The 21,176-nt window shown below is 35.2% G+C and overlaps 4 protein-coding genes across 11 annotated transcripts in view; 1 reads left to right on the forward strand and 3 right to left on the reverse strand.

Annotated features, from left to right (window-relative positions):
• The window catches only part of LOC108970864 (protein rhomboid), a 30,022-nt gene extending 25,500 nt beyond the window's left edge, over window positions 1–4,522 (reverse strand). The window contains exons 1-4 of one of the 5 annotated variants that reach the window (XM_018936541.1): window positions 4,389–4,522; window positions 778–1,217; window positions 588–680; window positions 496–519 (exon numbers count right to left, since the gene is read on the reverse strand). In XM_018936541.1, coding sequence (XP_018792086.1) covers window positions 496–519; window positions 588–680; window positions 778–948 — 288 coding nt within the window. In that variant the 5' untranslated portion in view covers window positions 949–1,217; window positions 4,389–4,522. Of the gene's footprint in view, window positions 1–495; window positions 520–587; window positions 681–777; window positions 1,699–1,778; window positions 2,011–4,329 lie in introns of those variants that run through there. The other 4 variants (XM_018936540.1, XM_018936542.1, XM_018936538.1 and 1 more) reach the window with 4 other exon arrangements.
• Window positions 4,523–6,353: 1,831 nt separating this feature from the next.
• LOC108970862 lies at window positions 6,354–7,143 on the forward strand. 2 transcript variants are annotated; one of them, XM_018936535.1, is made up of 2 exons: window positions 6,354–6,752; window positions 6,837–7,143. In XM_018936535.1, exons 1-2 carry the CDS (start codon window positions 6,594–6,596, stop codon window positions 6,966–6,968), a joined length of 291 nt encoding a protein of 96 aa, XP_018792080.1. In that variant the 5' UTR covers window positions 6,354–6,593; the 3' UTR covers window positions 6,969–7,143. The 2 variants fall into 2 exon arrangements, with proteins under 2 accessions (XP_018792080.1, XP_018792081.1); XM_018936536.1 differs by having other exon boundaries at window positions 6,368–6,746.
• Window positions 7,144–7,768: 625 nt separating this feature from the next.
• Window positions 7,769–12,843, reverse strand: LOC108970861 (protein zer-1 homolog). Of its 3 annotated transcripts, none has more exons than XM_018936531.1 (11): window positions 12,508–12,843; window positions 11,820–12,196; window positions 10,608–11,305; window positions 10,466–10,543; window positions 10,267–10,391; window positions 10,032–10,203; window positions 9,812–9,973; window positions 9,524–9,685; window positions 9,301–9,450; window positions 8,987–9,232; window positions 7,769–8,924 (listed from the first exon to the last, which is right to left on the reverse strand). In XM_018936531.1, exons 2-11 carry the CDS (start codon window positions 12,121–12,123, stop codon window positions 8,763–8,765), a joined length of 2,259 nt encoding a protein of 752 aa, XP_018792076.1. In that variant the 5' UTR covers window positions 12,124–12,196; window positions 12,508–12,843; the 3' UTR covers window positions 7,769–8,762. The 3 variants fall into 3 exon arrangements, with proteins under 3 accessions (XP_018792076.1, XP_018792078.1, XP_018792079.1); XM_018936533.1 differs by having other exon boundaries at window positions 12,799–12,838; XM_018936534.1 differs by lacking the exon at window positions 12,508–12,843 and adding an exon at window positions 12,288–12,330.
• An 800-nt stretch (window positions 12,844–13,643) lies between these two features.
• Window positions 13,644–21,176, reverse strand: part of LOC108970863 (protein cueball) — a 17,568-nt gene continuing 10,035 nt past the window's right edge. Inside the window, exons 2-4 of the mRNA XM_018936537.1 lie at window positions 15,570–16,893; window positions 15,132–15,468; window positions 13,644–15,029 (exon numbers count right to left, since the gene is read on the reverse strand). Coding sequence (XP_018792082.1) covers window positions 14,925–15,029; window positions 15,132–15,468; window positions 15,570–16,893 — 1,766 coding nt within the window. The 3' untranslated portion in view covers window positions 13,644–14,924. The remainder of the gene's footprint in view (window positions 15,030–15,131; window positions 15,469–15,569; window positions 16,894–21,176) is intronic.

Here is a 21,176-nt window from a genome sequence, read left to right on the forward strand (position 1 = left end):
AATCGTTTCTCGACATACTATATGTACATATAGTACAGTTAGGTGAACAAAACCTGTTGCAAGAGTGTAAAAAGTAAAAGGCTTTCGGTGAGCTGTTTGGATTCAACTGAACCCATAATTCATAAAAAAAAAACATTTTTAAGCTACAAAAAAAACAAAAAAGAGAAAAAGATATATAAAAAATTATATACCCACTTGGGATTCGAACCTGCAATCTAGAATCTATAATTTGAATTAACACATTCGCGTAAATTGCGTGAATTCCCGCTCTTCAATTTTGTAYGGAAAAATTAAGTGAYTATCTGGCAGCCACCCGTTAAATTCAAATGAACGCGAACGTGTTAAATAGATGGTAACCAACACACCGCTAAAGCAACGCACACATGTGCATAAATGGCATTACGCTCCAAAAGAAATTGTGAAGAAAGTAAAAATTCCAGTATACGTTCTTTTAAATAATGAAATGCAGTCTACAAACATTGTGAGGTGCCTTACCATATCGAACAACAATTTCCATTTCTGTAAAGAATATTTAGAAAAGGATTAATAAGTGATTATTGAAGCATTAATAAAATATATTAGCATACATCACGCAGCAATTCCCGACGCAGTTCCGCTTCATCAAAATCCGAATTGAGCGAGGTGTGTTCAGTCTCATAACCGGCATCGTTTGTACATTGCTACCATGGGTAAAGGATACAAAGCGAGAATATTAAGAAATGTCCCTGAACTGGCTATTCAATCGACGTTCTCTACAAAAGCCATTGTCATACTCACATAACGTACTTGTGTGTGTGTATGTGATATGGAAGCAATTGAAACCAGCGAGCCGGCTATCGTTGATATGTGTTCAATTTCAGCCAGAGTCTCCTGTTGGCTACTCCCAGCATTGTTGGTGCTCTGAATATCGACGCCACGGGAACTGCAACGATCGAAACCGCTCCACATGCCGCTACTACACTTCACTACGCTTGCAGGGATGCGATTTATATGTAAGCCTTGCACCGAAAATACACCACTACGAGCAACCCACAGATCAGCATAAAATGCTATCTACAGCGTAAAARTCTTGCTAAGGTACCTTGGTGCAACATATGATTTATATTTTTACAGTTCTTGTACTATGGAAATATTTTACGCATTTTCGTTTTTAATGCCTCTTTAGTGTTTTTGTATACAAATTTTCACAGTGTAGAAATGCATTTTGTTCGTGGCGCCTTAAAGTATGCAAAGTAAAAGACGATGTAGATGTGCTAAGAATTATCGTCTAATTATTTAAATGGACGTGGYGTGATGCGCAGAGTTGTAGTATGTCATATCAATGGTTGCAGGTTCGAGTCGCACTCAAAGAGACGACTATACACTAACCGTTTTGTGTTGCCGTGTTATTTGTGCTTACAGTCGTTTTTACTCTAAATTTCAATTTCCGCCCTCGTTTCATCGAATTACACGTTGAAGCTCTCACCGTGGCTTCTGCGTAAACATTTGTGGGGCCAAAGCGAAAAGCCCGTTTAATCATAGACTACTTCCGGCCTTCAATGCCAGAGTCTATTTCATGCCCGGGAAATAATTTTATTACTTCCGCTTATTTCAAAAGCAATTTACACTCGATCATAAATACATATGTATAGCCACATGCACCCTCAAATGCAGTTTAGCCACCTCAAGGTGTGTGTTTSCCCTTCAACAATTACCCTTCTATAGAGAAATTCCATTAATTTTCGATATTTGTAAAAATTATTATTAGCTCTAATTTGCTCGCAAATAAATGAATTTACCTCCACTACAACGCCAATTACTATGGTCTCGTGCTCATACTTGTATCCTAACCCCTTCCTTGTTTACATCATCATTTCTGCTCGCCCTTTGGCAATAAAGCAACTTTGTAAATCCATAATGAACAGGTTTGAACACGCCAAAAGCACGAAAACACGTTTTTCCACGGAAGTGAATGATCTACATTTCGTCGTTTCATATTTAATACACSTCCCAACACACATATGCACGTACAGACTTACTTCTTTTAATATGTTTTATAGGTATATTGTTGTATATGCATACATGTACAGGGTTTTCCAATAAGAGTGACATGTTTTTTTCAAACATACACACACTAGTTGTTAATGACATTCAAATGTTTTATTTTTTTWTATTTAGTGTGAAGTACAGTCGATACAATTAGGTTCTGTTGATCTAATGATGTCAAATCATGGCGAAATCRCCAATCCTTTCTCGTAATAATTCGGTTGTTGTACTTGCTAGGTGGCATGAAGCCTTGTCTTGTTGTAGCCAGATGTTGTCAAGATCAACTTCTTCTAACGGGCCAATGATTCCACCAGGCCAAAACCCACACCAAACTCTCAATTTAGTTGAATGTAATGGTTGTTCATGAATAATTTGTAGACGTCATATTAAAAATGCCCGAAACGACACTTAGAAATCAATCATAAARCCCGATATGAGTACGTTCGAACTTCTCTACAGCGAAGGTTTTTTTAAAACGAACTAGTTCGCAACGCAATTTCAATTATTTTTCAGTATGTTTGAGGTTTTCAACCTTTGGAAACAATTCTACATGACGAGTTTTCTACATATATAACGAAGTATATTTTTGTCAGCTTAAGTTTCGCTATACGAAAGTTCGCCTGAATTTCAGTTTATTTATTTAATGGTACACAATGGTAAAATTCCTTGGGAGCAAATAAAATTGATATGCTGATAATGACTAGAAGAACTGAGACTTACCAGGAAGGAAAAACTTTTTTCATCACCTCTAAAACCAAAGTGAATTAAAGCGAGAAATGTTCAGAAAACAAGAAAAACCGTTAACTTCGGTTGCACCGAAGCTAAATACCCTTCACAGGTGTTTTTCTGTTAGCAACTATGTGTTCAGTTTGTAAGGAAGCTATATGCTATAGTAATCCGATCTGAACAATTTCTTTGGAGATTATATTGTTGCCTTAGAAAATAAYTTATACCAAATTTCGTGCATATAGCTTATCAAATGTGAAAGTTTTCCATACAAGAACTTGATTTCGATCATTCAGTTTGCATAGCAGCTATATGTTATAGTGGTCCCATATCGACAGTTCCGACAAATAAGCAGCTTCTTAAAGGGAAAATGACGTTTGCAAAATTTCTAAAAGATATCTTAAAAACTGAGGAACTAGTTCGTATATATACAGACAGACGGACAGACAGACGGGCATGGCTAAATCGACTCAGCTCGACATACTGATCATTTATATATATACTTTATAGGGTCTCCGACCCTTCCTTCTGGGTGAGGGACTAGTTCGACATTGCACAGACAGGTGGACATACATAGCTAACTTGAATCAGATCATCATGCCAATCATTTATACATATACATATACATTTTATAGAATTTCCGACGCTACCTTTTGGGTGTTACAAGCTTCGTGGAAAACTCTGTTCACGGCATGATTACCAATGCTTCAATTAAAAATTCATCCAAATTGTCCTGGAAAGCCAACAGATATTTTCAAAAATAATTCAAGAACACTCGCAAATATATTAGTCTTTAAAGGTTTTCTGACAATAATATTTTAAATGTCTATGACATCCTCAAATTCTTAAATATGCATACGTACATTTAAATAACTCACATATTATATATACATTTAGTTTAAAGTTCTACAAAGAATATCACTAAATATTCAATATTCCGTTTGTTTATCCTAACATGTTATTCGGCATGAATTTCTTTAATCACTTCACCTGAGTTAAGCCACTTCATTAGGTGTTGAGTGCAAACATCGCCTCTCAGCATTTCTCAACTTTCCACACTTTACAACACTTCAGGACGGCAACCGGCCAGGCCGCCTCAAAGCTTGGGGAAAAATCAATACTGAAACACAAAGCCACCGCTAATAAAAGAGCTAAATACAATAAAGCACAATAATATTTGAATGGAAGTGTGACTGCACCAGTCGCCGGTGGCGAGTGCGAGAACCGACAACAGTATGTGACGTCCGTTGGTACACGTTTGGTGACGTCGATGAAGCGTGCAACGACCGCGACCACACAACAACCACAACAATAGACATAGAGGGTCGGAAACCTTTAATTACCGGACCGACGGTGTCCACAACGCCTGAAACTGCATATAATATTATCATAACAAAGGTAAATGGCATTAAAGTCGATAAGGCAGTTGACGAGTCAACCGAAGGACTGAAAATTCKCATTCTGTACTGCATGCAAGAYAATGCTCCCTCGAAATTTAMATTGACACACACACACATGTCTGATTTAGGATGTCTATGCATATGCAAAGGCTTCAGAATGCAAAACAGTCTCACTTACAATGCGCACATTTATTAACAATTTAAATTCACATAAGCCACTGACACATACAAACATACTTTGGCACTATATTTTCACCATTTATTCGCACTGTTTTGGTTCACAATTTTTTCTTTACTTTCTCGTTTGATGTCTGAACACGARCACGCGACCGGCAAAAGTTTCAAAAAGCGCGCAGTGACAAACCGTTAGACATGCAGTACCCGCAAACGGGAAGACGACAAAATGATAACTGAATTCGTATGGTGGCTGAAATGCCGTCTGCGTCGCTAGGCGGTTTGTTTTGGACGACGTCGGAAGCAGCAATTTGGGTGACCAAACTGACAAAACTGGCGAGCTTCTTTTTTGTATTAAATAACGTACTTATGGTCATACTATATACTCGTTTAAGAAAATGTCAAACTTTATCATAGCAGAAGAAATTTTGACATTTTCAGCGATAAGGTGACCACTTTTACAGAACTATACGATAAATTTTATACTCTGTGAGGAACTGTCCCCGACCTCACCACTCTCTCCTTCAATAACTCGATATACATACATACATATACTATATGGTATATACATATAAATATACTCTTGAACCGAGTTAGGCAGGAAGTTAAAAAGAGAAGCTTCGAAATAAAGCTAGATAATAGCAAATAAAGCCTTCTTACTTTCACAACAATCACATGTAACACAACCTATAGATACAGTTCATGGTATTCAATAATGGTTCCAAAATTTTCTTTAACGAACTGATTTTTTACAAACGTAAACGTCTGGTCACCTCAACTGTTTTGTTTTGGYCATAATCATCTCTGTAAGGGTTGTTCTTCTGCACATTCATCTCTGGGGAGAATGCCTCTTATAACAACCCGCTTATTTGAAAGTGTGTATCTGCCACCCTCACCTCATCCATTGCTGCGCCTTCAGCTGAAATACGGAAGAGGGCAGAAAGTATGTGGAATACCAATAAGCTGATAAATGTGGGGACAACCGGCGCGATTTTTGAAAGTTACTGTTGTTTACATTCAATGTGTGTATGTGTGTGCATGTCAAACGAATTTGGTTTTGCTATTCGCCAGTGGGGTTGTTTACATTTTGATTTTGCGTGTGCCGTGTGAGTTTGTTTTCGCACATATACATTTGTATGTATAGTATATCTATAGTATATGTGTGTAGCCTTTTATTTATATTATTCGTTTCTTCTGTGCTTTTAGATGCTTGCATTGTAATTTATTGAGATAGCTTTCTTAATGGTGGAATTTTATTAACGAGTTATTTTGTACATATGTATGTACTTAGTATATATATGAGTATGTAATAGATATAAAAAACAGATGAGATAAGAAAAGCGGAAGTTATTTACAAATTTTCAAGAGATATAAAATATAAATTTATTGAATTAGGATCCTTAGCTTATATTCTATCACCTTCATTCCTTTTTTAGACCACACTAGAAACTTATTCTAAGCTTCTCCTGGTCTTTGGTGTCAAAACTGCAAAAATCTTCGATGGTGAAGATAGCAACAATGCTATAAAATTCGAAGCTCCGCAGGCAAAAATATGASGACTTTGAATGAAAAGTCAATGCCTTTAAAGGGATTGTGAATAAAATAATTTAAGCAAGAAAGAAAACCTTTCGAAGAACCAAACTGCTGATGACATCCATAGGTCTCGGCCAAATAGAACAACAAAGTAAGGTGAATAAGGCTAGCGAACCCATTAGGAAGTATCACCACTGAACAGAAATACGCCCAGGTTCTGGCTATATTCAATACGGAAGTACATAGAAGGCAAGTGAAGAATRCCTTTGAAATCACCAACTAGAGTCAGCTTGCACAGAAGGCTGGTATTAGCCAAGTTTAATCATGCAGAAGAGACAAATGTATCACCTTTTATTCCCGCTGCAAGTAACCAACCTATACTGTATTAAAAAAAAAAACCTATACTTGCGCATTTCCGATCATAGACACCGATGACTAGATTTCGAAAACTGTTGACTTGTAAATTTCAAAAATTTTCTCATTCGATAGATTGTTTCGAACTTGATTAACGTTTATATATTTTTTTAAATATTTTAATAAAAAAATTTTACGTGCCAAAAAATTGCAAAGGCCGTTAAATTAAAAGTTTTGTGCGAAAAGAGATAAAAAAGCAGAATAAGAAAAAGGACGAACGCGCACGTTTTACACGAGCACGACTCAAACAAGAAATCAAAGGAGTCGGCGGGTGAGCCGCAATCAACAAACAGACCAACCAGGCAGTGAAGAGCCAGGAAAATGAGTAAAACGAAAAGCGCTACGACAAGCACGCGCAAAAGTGACACTTACGATTATCATGAGGGCAATCATCATGACGAGCTGTCGGATGAGCTAAGTATCTCCAGCTCGGAGGACGATGTTGTGGCCACAAGAAAATCACGCAAACTGCAGGTGAGTGTAAGTCATGGCGACGGCCACATGTGTTGACTCGATCGGTAGTGACATTTAATGGCAATTTTTGGATTCTTATTTTACATGCAGCCAACAGATGCCGCTGATTATGAGGAGGGTGGAGGCATATACGACCGGGGTGGCCGGAGGCGACGCCGCAGCGGCAGTAAGAGGCGTCGCAGTCGTGGCAGACGATCGCGCTCACGCCGTCGTCGCCGCTAGATGCTTTTTATTTCTCGCAGTTTTCTTTTTTATTTTTTGGWTAAATTTTGTGTAAAAAAATTATAATTTTATTCAATTTTGACGCGTTGACAAATTCTGTATACTTTCATGTAGAAAAATCAATTTGTATTGAAATAAATTGCAAGTGATACCTTATAGTACAGTAATGTATGTATGTATGCGTGTGTATTTTATAACAGTTTGGAAAATGCAGAAAGAAAATATGCGTTTTTTAGTTTCAATATTTTTATTACGATTTATTTTACATTCAAAACGAAGTTTTCTCTRTCAAAGTTGGGAGTGCGTATGTATGTATGTATGTATGTTGCTATTCCTCTGCTTTTATTATACTTCAAAGAGCTTATGATGAAAGTGGTGCGGCGGGCGTGAGTTTAAAGCATTTCTCAGATAATCTTACTTCTGCTTCACCCTTCGACAAGAACATACATCATCTATTTTCATGAAAAGTAACTGTGTTTAATTTATGCAATCTAAAGTTAAACTCAGCCAAACTAATAAAAGTGTATATCGTATATATAATGATATATTATTATATATATATATATAATGCAAAATAACGTATTCGAAATTAAGTGTCTTATTGATTACGCTTCATTACTTTCAACTACATACATAATATTACATATGTTCACCTTTTTCAGGTTCTGCTCTCAGATGTAAACCAGTTTTAACCAATATTAAAATATTTTTTCACTCGTTTTCCATTTTATTTCGTGTTTCATTCATGCCTCTGTAAATTTCCGAAAATGTTGTTACGTTATTTTGCATTTCAGATTACGATATGTGTGTGTGTGTATAAACGTTTGGATTAGAAAAGTAAAGCATTATAAAATTTAAAGAGCTTGGCATGTCACCTAACTCTTGCACTCTTTTCACTATTTCCGCACGGCTCAACTTTTGAAAGAACAATCGTAAAGTATTTTAGTAAAAACAATAATAAAACTCTATAACGGCTTCTTTATACGGAATATTTACAATTGTGATTGGCATGAAAACAAGCTGAATTTCATAATGGATTTACATTGTATATTATGTTATGTTATGCAATGGTGAGCGAATCTGCAATAAACTTTATGTTTGTATGTTTTATACATGACCTATGTAATGAATGATAAATGTTTGAATACATATGTATATATATTAATGCTAAGAACACCACCTAGGGTAGAGTTTTATTATACATTTTTTATATATGTATATTTTTTTGCGATTACTCATTGCTTTAAATGAGCGGTTAATCTCTTTGAGTTTATAATGAAAAAAACGCCACAGTTGCGAACAGCTCCGATAAGCAATGCTATTTGTGTAGTTTCTCTAATTGATTATTAAATAGCTTAGTTCGAGCAAACATAACCTATATACATGTGACGTAGACATTGGAACGATGAAGTCTCATGTCTCCGTACATTGCTTTGCCGCAAATTCACTGTTTTCTTTTTTATTATTATTATTATTTAGCTTACTTAACCCATGAATTTCTTATCGCGACTTCGGTCTTACCTTAATAATTTTACATTGTTTAATAATAATGTAATATAATCGTTTGTGTATAATTTAAATAAAGAGTATACCATTTAAAAATAAACATTTCTTAAGAGGAAGTAGAGGACAAATTTACACAAATTCCTATACTCGCTCGTGTATGCCTATGCGAGCGCCGATCGCTTCCGTTAGCTCTAATTAGTTAGCTTAGCTCACTTGTTATTCGGTGATGTGCTCTACACAACTCTCACCAATTTTGATTTTTCATTCATTTACATAACTGTCTCGATTTTAACCGTCTAGCAACCAATTTGGCCAATGTGTACACTTTTCAATTACTTTGCGCGCAATTAATTTTATATCCTCGTATGGTCGTGGATCTTGAATCAATTCAGTCAATATTTCAATACCGTGTTCCTCTTTCACCAGCTGGCAATATTTTTCTGGGTAAACCTAAAACACAATTGCATTAATTGAATATTTCATATATAAATACAGGTAACAAAATTGTATACCTGCGTCAAATTGGCTAGAGCCCAAACAGCCCAATGTTGGCACTGAGGCGTCTCATAGCAGCGTACCAATCCCAAAATCGGCTCAAAGCTACGATAATTAATGTTCCTTTCACTTTTTATATCCCAACGTCGAATAGCTTCCACTAAGTGTATGAGCACGCTATCCCGACTTGGCGATGGTATTGTCCATGCCTCAGGTCCATCTGAAGCGATGTGCGCCAGCACACCCGCCGCGTTGTAACTTACCTAGGGTGAATTATGTCGTTTAGTTATGACAATTGAATGTTCAAATATAATTTATAGCGTTTACTTACTTCGATACCATCGCTTGCCGATACTAATAAATTGCGAAAGACTTCTATAAATTCTTGTGTCATGAGTTTTGGTCGCAACGATTTAACTTCCGCGACATTACCCAAGAGGCCCATCATATTCCTCAATAATTCATCACGATCGGGGAAGGTCTAGAACAGTTTTAGTAAACACACATAATGGAAAGAGGAATAAACGGTGATCACAGAGATAGATTTTACTTACACGCAGGCATTTCAAGAAATACTCCATTCCGCGTCCCTCTAAAAATCTTCTACAATTTATTGCAGTCTCATCGGTTACATTCCACATTGTTGACCATGCCACTTCCATGACATCATCGAATACCGACCGCGTTAAACGATCCTTAATTAAGTTTAACATTGTCTGATTAAAGGAAGAAAGTTACAAAAACTTCGTTTAATATCATCCACATGCATGATGCACGGAGCTGGTGCTGCTTTCCTACTTTTCTAGAGCAATCGGGTTACGCAATTCCCGAATGATACTTACACTAACGACACCCAGCTCGCCTAGGAACAGTTTTTGCTTGCCATCCACCTGACACGCTAAAGTGTTCAATAAATATATTGCTATCCTCTGCACAAAGCCTTCTTGCTCAGTCTTTGAGACACCATGCAGTAAGACCTTTATGAGACGCTCATACACGAACAGCTGAAAATGTTTGTTGTTTTTTTAACTAGGCATTTTATGGGAATACAATGAAACTTACGACATCATTTGGCATCTGGAATTGYGTTAACGTGAGATAGCCATTTCGAAGCATCGTATCATCAGTAAGATGCGTCTCCATTCCGTTGAGTATGGTACGAATAATGTGATGACGCAAGGAAGTGCCGAATTTTGAGCGCTCGCTACCTTTAACTATGTAAAACAGCGTAGCACTGTAATAGAAAATTTACATATATAGTATATCTAATAGAACACTACAAAATCTTTCAATTTACCTTCCCGAAATTTGCATATGCTTGAATTTCAAATGTCTATCCATAGCTGTAAGCACTGCATCCAATGCCAGATGTATATCCTTACAGATTTCAAATCGAAAAAGGTGGTAGAGGTCATTTAAAACCTAGATTAAATAAAAAGTTCAAAGTTACTAATATGAAAAAATTAATTATCTTATGCCTGCAAGTCAACACTTACTCTCGTTAGAAGCATTGGTCTGTCGTAGTAATACTTTGCCGCAGTAAGTATTTGATGTTCATCGGCGTCGCCCGCAATCTTTTGTATATATGCATAGATATTTTTACTATAATATATTTGTGGGTAAAATAAATTTCCATACCTCATTCGCCGGTATATCGTGTCGCTTACAAGCCGAATGCGCCGTATGATAGAGACCCAAAAACTGTAATGGCCGCTGTATWCGCGATTCCAGCCCCGGTATGTCGGTGCGCAATTTAAAATTTGACTCTTTTGTTGCCACCCCATTACCAGCTAGATTTGTACCCGAAATATCTAAGTGCGTAAGTTCTCGTAAGTTATTCATTATCATTTCCAACGTTTGGTCGGGCAAATCGTAGGTTCCATGTCCATTGCCAGAATTACTAATTGAAATGTCCAATGTACGCAATCGGCGCAACAAGCAAATTGCTTGTAATTGATTAGCGATTGGCCACACATTAAATAAGATTAAGGTATGCAGCAGTGGCAGGCTTGCTAGCACTTCCAAACTGAAACCCACTAATACGCAGGATGTCAAATCGAGATGGGTCAGTTCAAACAGGCAATTGAGTTGCAAGCCATTATGCAGCACTACACCATTTAAAACTAATCGGCGAAGATGCGGGCAATTGAACTCAAAATCTACGGGCTCTTTCTCAATTGGCTCAGAGTTTTGCAGCATGTGCGCATTAATACCGAGTTCTAATGAGCGAAGCCCTTCACCGTATAACGTTAGCAGCTGGGCCGATTGCACATTTATTTGATTGCAGTACCATAGCGTAAGGGAATACAACTTGTGGCGCATAATCATCTCCAAACCTGTGTAGAAATAGCGAAATTCATGATATTAATGCAAGTAAATTGACTATATAAAAACTATCATTTTTATTGACCCCATTACAAAGAAGCAATGAATCCAAAGTCAAATTTTAGTTAGTTCACTTTAACCTAACGCATTAAGGTACATACGTTCATATGTATGTATGCAATGTTAAGCTAATCTTTGCAAAATTAAATTTCTATGCTTGACTCTTACATTTCACAGCGGTTAGAAAGTGGTTTATGTATGTATGTTATGTTTATTAGAAGGCCAATGACGTTTTATTCAAATTCAATTCCAACTTAATCAATTAAGTAGAACCGCTATCTAAAGTTTTTGCATATATGATCATATATATGTGTGTGCATGTGTGTACATATGAATGTGTGAAGCRTATTTATATTTCAGAGATTTTAAATGTAACGAATTTCATCATTGATTGCATTTTCCAAATACCTACAATGCAAATGTACTTGGAACGTGGAAGTGCAATAAAGTTGATGCATTTCTCACCTGTATTAGTCACAGTACTATTTCTCAAGTGCACAATTTTTAACGAGGTTCGTGTCCTATCCTGAAAAATATTTATCACATCATCACCCAATTGGCGACGAAAACGTTGACATGCTTTTAACAGTCGATCGCAAATGTCATTTGGAAGAACGATTCCCTCATTTAGTTGACGTAGGGTGCCACACACGTTGGGTGAACTTATTACATCTAGGTTTTCACATATATATTTATAAATGATATCTTGCAGTGTCATTGGGTCTTCATCKAGATACCCATTTTCCTTTAAACGAACTTTGCCACTCATTTCAAGGCGTGGCGAAAATATATGTGATGACGTCACTAGGATTTAGCTTGACCAATTCGATGGTTGCAAGGATCTGTAAGTAAAAAGGCACCAGATTAGCTAATCAAATTCATAYGATGTAATGTTTTCAAAAGCCAAAACACTCTTTTTAAAGCTTTCCAAACCATTGGCAATGCCAGTGTTTATAGCTAATGAAAATTTAGTCCACATTTCTAAAGTCTCCTTCGTTACATTCATAAAGCTTAAAGAAAAATGTGTTTGACTTTTACAGCAATAAGATTTCAATAACATATTTGGAAGTATTGTGTTTAATTATTASGGGTATTCCAATATACCAATATGTAAATTATTAATGCATTATCAAACAGTTAAGGCATTACTTACTATGTAAACAAAATTTACTATTTTAATATCACGTATTCGACAGAAAGCAATATTGATTCAATTTTACTTTATGCCACAAAATAACAAACGTCTTCGTTTCACTTCTACTGGATTCCTTTTTTCTAATAAGGTTTTTTGTACATTCGTCGATTTTCCACAACTTCACAACTGACTTATCACACTATATTTTAATTGTTTTTTTTTGTAGATTTTATATTTGTGAAAGTCTTTAAGGGGAATTCAGCTCTTTTTGCTATGATTCTGGGAACCTAGACATTAAAATTTACCTACTTTTTAAATAAATTTGATTTGTCCTCGTATTGAAGGAAGTGAAATTTTTTATTGTATTTCGTTTTTTTTTATTTTTGTTTGACGTTTTAGCTGTCAGAAATCATATGGCAAGTTTGTATATAAATCTTGGGGTGCATTCAGTGAAATGCTCTTTCAACCATATTGCCGGTCGACAATTTATTTAATTAAATATATATTCATTTGATATCGTTCCATTTTGTCAATTAAAAATTTGAATTAAAATAACAGAAATATGTACAGTTCCGTTCTCGGTAAGCAMATCTTGAATTCCATCTGTTTTTGCTTCAAGTCGAGTAAAATAACAGTAAGTTGATTAGTAACAACAATTTATACGAATGTACATATGTACAAAGTATGTATGAATATTTTCAAACCGTCTTAAAAAGGAAAACAATGGTTTGTGTGAAGACAATACCCACTCATATACCATGAATTTATTTGCTGCACAGTGGTGTTGTTTTCCATCACATACCATAAAGAATTCCCGATCACACCAAAATGATTAAATAACAAATAACTAATGCATTTTTATTTTTATTCAATAAATTACACTAACATTTTAATTAACCAAAACCAAGATCACAGCTCTCTCTGTGAAAATTCAAATAACTTTAAATGAAAATAATTCCACGGCCGCAAACAAATACATATATACATAAATTTATTACTACAGCTGTACGTACTATTTACATACAATATATGTACATACAACATATGCATATTCATGGACGCAGCTGTGGTCTATTTAATTGTATTCCGATGTGTATCATATGTGTAAATGTGTGTATTAAGTAATAAGACCCAAAAGGAAAAAAATGTTACAATTATTCTTTCTAAGCATTTATTTTTAAACATAACTAATATAACTATGATAATGGCAGAGAGCACATGTAAGCATACATATTTAATATGCACATATGTGCAAATGTGTTTGTAAAAGTTAGATATTATAATGTGTGTAATATTCAAGGGCTATTCTATGGCATACGCTAATCTCATTAGCAACACAACTCCAAATAAGTAGAAAGTACTTTAGTATATACATATGTACTCATGTTTGTTTAGAAAAATTATATGTTTTTATTGTTGCGAGGAAAAAAAGTTCATTGGCAAATACGATTTAGACTRTATTTGGCTTGAAACGTTCAATAACTTCTTGAAACAAACGATGTTAACGTTAATGTTTTAGGTACATACGATYGTATACTAACTTGTAATATAATTCACCATAGTGATATTATCTAGATTTCCAATGTGGGGCAACTTTAAGAAAATTATCTTACCAGTTGGTAGACTTCGTCCATTTAAAGTTATTTTCCGCATAATTCATAGCAAAAAACTTCCAGCGACCCCTACTACTACCTTTTGTTATAACTAAATTAAAGATATATTATATTGATTTGTTTGTTATTTTTAAAATTTAATTAGCTTAGCTGCCATTTTGGAATCAGTGCATTATTTTTATTTTAAGTAACAAAATTTAAAATGTACATATATACATATAGTACTATATATGTTTACAACACTTTTAAAAGTGTTTACAGCCTTCATTGGTCTCGATTTTTTAAATCAACTAATAAAAGCAAAATTAAATAAATTGTATGTGACTCCCGAAATAAATAATTCAAAAATTCAACTATAACGAGGAGTTAATGTTGCAGTAATGTTAGATTGTCTGAACTAAAATAAAAAGCAAAGACTATGCAGTATTGCAGTAATAATAATGAAACGATTAAGTAAGTGTTTCAAAAAAATAAGTACATGAATTTTACTATTTGTGACATGAGAGTATATAACTCTATTTAAAGCTATCCGTTGTTGCACTTCTTGGATCTACTGTCACGGACGAGGAACTCGTGCTATCTACATGTGTATGTCCATGACATAAAATCCACATTCCCATTTTTCAAATCGATCAATCTCTCTTGGCAATTCCTCTTTTGTTTTGTTCTACTTTTGCACGATCTCTTTTGTTGCTTCATTGTAAGGCCTCTTGTGGATGTTCTCCGTTTATTGCRCGCAGAAGAAGTATGCCAGTCCCTGACTGCGCGTACCGTAYCCGCAGCGCAAGCGATTCCTGCGTTGGCACATGTTTAAATGCTGTACTAATAAAGTTCATCATCCATGCTATTTATTAGCATTTTCTTGTCTTCTTTGACCTTGCCATTGCGTGAGAGTGTTTGTTCCAATAACTTTGAATCGAAGCAAGGCTATAAAAAAGAATATAATTTTTTTTTTAATTAATTCAATGAATCACTTTTGACAAACAAAAATTATATTTAAGGTTCAATCTTTCGGGATGAAAGACTTACTGTGTCGCAGATATTCATGTTGCAACAATTTTCTATTGTAATTTCACATTGTTCGGTCGCGACAGGGCGATTGGTAAGCGGTGTGTCCGTTGAGGGAGAAGCTTGTTTGCGCACCACGAAAGTTTTCTTTATGCGTGGGCGCGCTGGTTTGTAGAAACGACGCAATCCTTGTACGATTAGAAGCATTAAGCCTAAAGAAGCGACCACACCGCATACGAACACAACGATGACGGTACTAGTCCAAGGATCTACTTGCTGGCACATTTCCAAATGTTCAAACTTCGGAATTGCATAAGTCTCTGCACCATTTTCACTATGTTGAACGAGCTCTTCACAACTGGAATTGAAGAGAAATAGAGACATATTTCAATAATTTTTACTATCACTAACCAAAACATAACCTAAATGCTTTTAGAGTGTTTTATTTGTTGCACTTACATGTCATGACAACCGTAGGGCACATTCGTATCCGGTTCCAATTTCAAGATTTTGCAATAMAGCGCACAAATCTCGGTAGAATTATATTCACAATGCGCTCCACCATAATTTTCTTTGCACTCGCAACTCGGTTCACCTGAATCCTCAATTATACAGTGACCATCATTCATGCAATGACTGGCACACTTGTACCACTGACAGCGTGGGCCGAAATGGCTGCGAGGGCATTCGCATGTCGGCAAACCCAGCGAGGAGATCACACACGTGCCGTGTACACAATGATTGAAGCACTCATTGATCTCACAACGTGTACCTTTGAAACCGATCTTACAGATACAGCTTGTTGTTTTCGCCACAAATTCGCCGCCATTCAAGCAATACTTTTTACGTAAGACATACGCGCCCATATCCAACGTACTGTTCGTTGGTGGAGCAATTGATAGAATACGATTCTTAATAGTAGCAACCACTTTGTGGCAGTGTTCATCATTTAGGGAATTGGTAAGGTAATGTATCCGTGCGACTATGCCACGCGGTCTATCCTGATACTTTAGTATCATATTTGCGCCACCTTCTGTTTCGTTAATGAATTTTGCATGACCCCAAATTGCCCGGTTTGTGTGATCGGTCCAGAAAATTGCATCCTTCGTTACAGCCAAACTAAAGGGTTCATTATTAAGACCCTTCAGTATCACTTGCCGATCACTGCCATCCAAATTTGCACTCTCCACCGAAAAATGTATACCCTGCTGATCCACCACATAATATATACGATCAGTCAACTGATCGACGACTATACCATGCGGCGCATACATTTCTCCGCGCACAATCACCTTACGTTCGCTACCATTCAAGCCAATACGCTCAATACWTGAATTGGTAAAATTTGAGTTAGTCCAAAAGAGCGTACGACGGCAAAAATCAATAGCAATACCATCGGGTTGAGTGTTTTCATGGCTGAAATCTAGGAACACTTTTGGTGTGGTGAAAGCGTTAGCATCAACAGATACCACGAAGATTTTCTTATTCAACATGTCACTCCAGTAGAGATTCCGATCGAATGGGTCGTACGCAAGCGAACGAACAGCTTCGTTTTTGGTGCGCTGTAACATCTTCTCTATTAAATGCGGATCTTCGTAGTCTTTCGGTATCATTAGCGAGAAAATGCTGCCGTTGTTTTGCACTTCATCGGTGAAATACACTTTCTCTTCGGCTTCATCAAATGTGATGGCACCAATATGTTCGAACTGATGAGCTGATGATGTCACCTCCTGCCAGTGTTCATCATAAAATACTATTTTGGACGGCGTTGTGACGGCGAAATCTAWAAAAAAATGCATTCATTGAAGACATTTCAATAATTGTGTAAAGATATTGCTAAAAGCTAAGATTTATTTTTCTTGTACTTAAATTCTAACCGTGCAAACGAAATAATGTCATAAATAATGCAGCAAATACGGACTGCGTAACATAAAGAAAAGAGAAGGAATTAAATAAACACTCCTTGAAAAAAATAATTTATCTCAAACGAATTCATTCATATGATTTTATAATGCCGAAGGAAAAAATCATTGAACTTCTTMTATCTTTCCACCTTGTATTATCATTGTATGAGCATTTACATACATATGTACTATATATTTTGTCCGTTTACCCTTTATTTTCGTCTACGGCTTGTTACCTATTTTGATGTCAATTGGCATGGCTTTTTATTTACAATGTTTAAATTATTTTGAAAAATCTATGTATGTATGTATATACATATTATATAATAGTCATGCACATGAACACATGTGTATGTACGTTCATGTATGTGCATGCACTCGCAAAGTGTATAAATGAAAATGTCCGTCCACACATTCGAAGAAAATTTTATTTTTATCGAAGCGGCACGCATATGAATATTAACAAAAACAATTAAGAAATTAACATGAATGCTTGCATAAAAAACCTCAAAATATTTTTATTTTCTTACTACTGTTAATCCATGGAAATACTCAACCATCGCGCTTTTGTTGTATTTTGAAAAATTTTAAATGCCCTTGAAATGGTGAAGAAATTAAGGGGAATTTTTAGACTTGAAATTAGAAAAAATCTAAATGTTTCATTTTTCAAATCAATCAGCTGATCCGTTAAGCAACAAGTTACACATATTCTTTTCCCATTTCAATAATAGTGTTACCCTACGCATGACCGTCATTGTACCTATTAACAATTATACATATGTATATGTATGGATAAATATATAACGACTTGCAGAGGTTTGCATGCGGAAATATATGTATGTACGTAGCGCTCAAAAAATCTACACCGACTTATACAGTTTTATGATAACGCTAAGTTTTGCGAAAGCGAATGTTCTCGTGAATGGAAATACATTTTTAAATATGTATATATATACGTATGTATTTATAAATGCTGCAATCAATAAAAAGGTATCAAATTAAAGGAATTACTCTTTTGCCCCACCCTTTCTTAAAAGCAACTGTTTATTGCCAAAATGATTGCAGGAAACCGAAAATAAATTTGGGGATTACAAAGCGTGAAGTCCTTAACTGATTCATACAATGTATATTATATACATACATGTGTATTTTATTATTTAATAATAATAAGCACTTCTTTTTGGTAAAGTCTGGCACTAAACATTTTACCACTTGATCATCTCAGACCACTTGTTTATCGAAATCATCATAGTGTCAGTTGGAAAAGTTCTCAAAAATTTGAACGAGAGTCAAAGTTGAGAGTGCTTTCAGTCGAGTATACAATTTTAAGATTTACTACTTCTATTCGAGTTATACGATCTCTAGAGAAGTGATAATACTAACTCGAGCTTCTTACAATTGTTTGGAGTATTTGCTTAACCTTTTTTTCTTTATAATTTTTCGATAATACTCGATTAGATGTTATATAAAACTTAAACACTTAAGATGGGATTATACTATCATGGCTGCACTTCAACTGCAGCGTGTAAGAAATTTGAAAAAATGCAAAAGGGTGTCAGCCTTAACTGCGATAACAATTTCACTTAATTACAAGTGTTTGAAGTTGTAAAGTGCTTAAGACGGCTAAGTCATTTAAATGTATTTATAAATGCTTACATATATACATACATGTATAAAAACTAATGATTTCTATAGACAATAAGCAAAGAACTTAGGACAGAAYTTCACTAAATAAATACAAATAGAAAATCATTGAAATGCCTATTATTATGGAGATATCTAAAATTCAATACTATATAACAGCACTGTCAACACTTATGGGTAAGGCGATTGTTAATTCATTACATCTATAAGTACTCATTCCTTTTAAACTTTTACATTTTTTGTGACTTATAAGCAAGCAGCTCGTAAACCATTCAGAGTATTATTACTTCAATTAAGAAATTAATGGATATTACGTGCTCTTGTTTATCTCGGTATACCTGAAGTTGGGTTGTCGGAGTAAAGCAGATAAGTAAATTACTAAGTTCCACTATCATAGATATAACATAATTCTCAAAGAATTGTTGACCTTTCCTAAAATCTAATAAAAGCACACTTTTGATTTTTGATTATTTCATGCCTCACATCGACCCACGCAAATGCAAGTGTAGGCATGAAGTGGAGACCTGTTTCGTAAATAACATTAAAATCTTATTCATTTGCCTACAAGGCTCGTGCAATGCTCGTGAATAATGCATTGACTGCGTAAATATGTATGAAGCTTTAGAGCAAGCCGTGACGTGAAGATGAACGTTACGAAGAATCTCGATATGCGAACAGTAGTAAATGAATAAATGTAACCCAACATGAACACATACATATCAACCAATTGTACGAGCTACCGGCWTTTTATTCAAAATTCGGTTTCAGTTTGTTTCGCGCTTCAAATTTATGTTGCGTCGTCGTTTCATAAAATAAACATTAATTAATGCCAATCAATTGATTTTCAACTTCAGTGGACATTCATTACCATAATAAAAGTCATAACGAACGCACACAATGCGTACAGTATTGTGAAAAATRTTGACTAAGGCCACTTTCCTCGTAATTTATAACCCACCTTATCTTGGAATATAATTGTATAGAAATAATAAAAAAATGGTTTGTTGGGAGTGATTATAAGTTAAGAAGATCTTGATAGCATTCGGGATTATCGCCCAAAATATATTTTTGGATTGAATGATTTTACTGTTTTTGTATCATCAACAATACGTGAAAGCGGACTCATTGAAAACTGTAAATAACGCATAGAATGTTGAAACTCTCACTGTATTATACAGTGGTAGACATTTGTTTATACACATTTGTTTACACGTTTGTACTCGTATTAGTAACTATACCATGATAATTTTAAAATTATATGGTTTAGATAGCTTTTCCTAATTTTGGATAATCGGCAATTCCGAATTCCGAAATCTACATAGAGTTATTAGAAGTTGTGTTGGTGAGTTATTTTGAAAACTCGCTTGAGAAAGAGCACATTTTCCGGCAAAATAATGCTTTGTGACAATAGAAAAAGTGGTTTTGTTCAACATTGAGAACCTTGGGGATATACTTTCTGGCAAAACCTACTCAAATAAAACAATACCAAAGTCTCCTCGAACTCCCAAATGCGATTCTTCAACGTTAGGATGAGATCGGGCCAGACACCTTACAAAAGCCCAGCTGATTCTATGTCAATTCGAATTTTTTGCGTGACTCAAAATAAAGGAGGCCACACGAAATACTAAAATTAAAAGACATATAAATTTTAAAGACTTTTTACCGCTTTTGCTTATGCAAGTKTGCAAATTTGAGTAATATACACACATACATATATACATATGTCTACATGTAGCATTACGGTCTATAGAAAAATAATGCAGTTATTTTTAATTAAGTTAGCTTTCGATTAGCAGAACGGAGTACAWATAAAATGTCAACATAAACGAAAGCAATCCCCACATAGAACCGCTATCGCTTAGCGCTTGCTCTTTATCAGCATTCCGAGCTCGTGGCGCCTGATTTGTTGGGTGTGATTCGGTCATAACTGCAAAAACATTCGCTTATAATGATTGAACTAACTGTATGTTTATACCTTAATCTACACAGTTGTAGATATGTCCGTTAGCATTCTTTGGCACGTCTCTTTTATCTACATTTTTAAAGTAAAATTGAAATAAAAACAAATATTATGTACATACATTAATGCCATGAGGTTGCTAATATTTCATGCAATAATATGTCATCAAGGCGCAGCAATTCAGAATGCAAAAATAAATCCAATAGAGAATTTGCGTTTGGGCGAGTATTTCATTGCTTGGCACATGCTGGAAATCAAGAAACACCAAATATATGTATGTCGTTTTCAATATCCATCTTTCATTTTTAATAATGTGTGTAAGTATACACGGGTGCTACCCGAATGCTAACAGTTACTACACTGGTTAAAAGGTTAGCTTATGGATGAAAATTGGTGAAACTCATGTTATACATAATTACAACAAATAATAATTGACTGTTAAATAGTTCGACGATGAATATACACTTGTGCTCACATAATTAAGCCACTGCATAGCAAAACTACGTTTCTGAAAATAAATTCACCGAATTAGCTTTTCATTTGTATAACGGTATGCAA

This window comes from Bactrocera latifrons, unplaced genomic scaffold, assembly GCF_001853355.1.
Source record: "Bactrocera latifrons isolate USDA-ARS-PBARC rearing strain unplaced genomic scaffold, ASM185335v1 scaffold_310, whole genome shotgun sequence".
Classification (NCBI taxonomy): Eukaryota; Metazoa; Arthropoda; class Insecta; order Diptera; family Tephritidae; genus Bactrocera; species Bactrocera latifrons.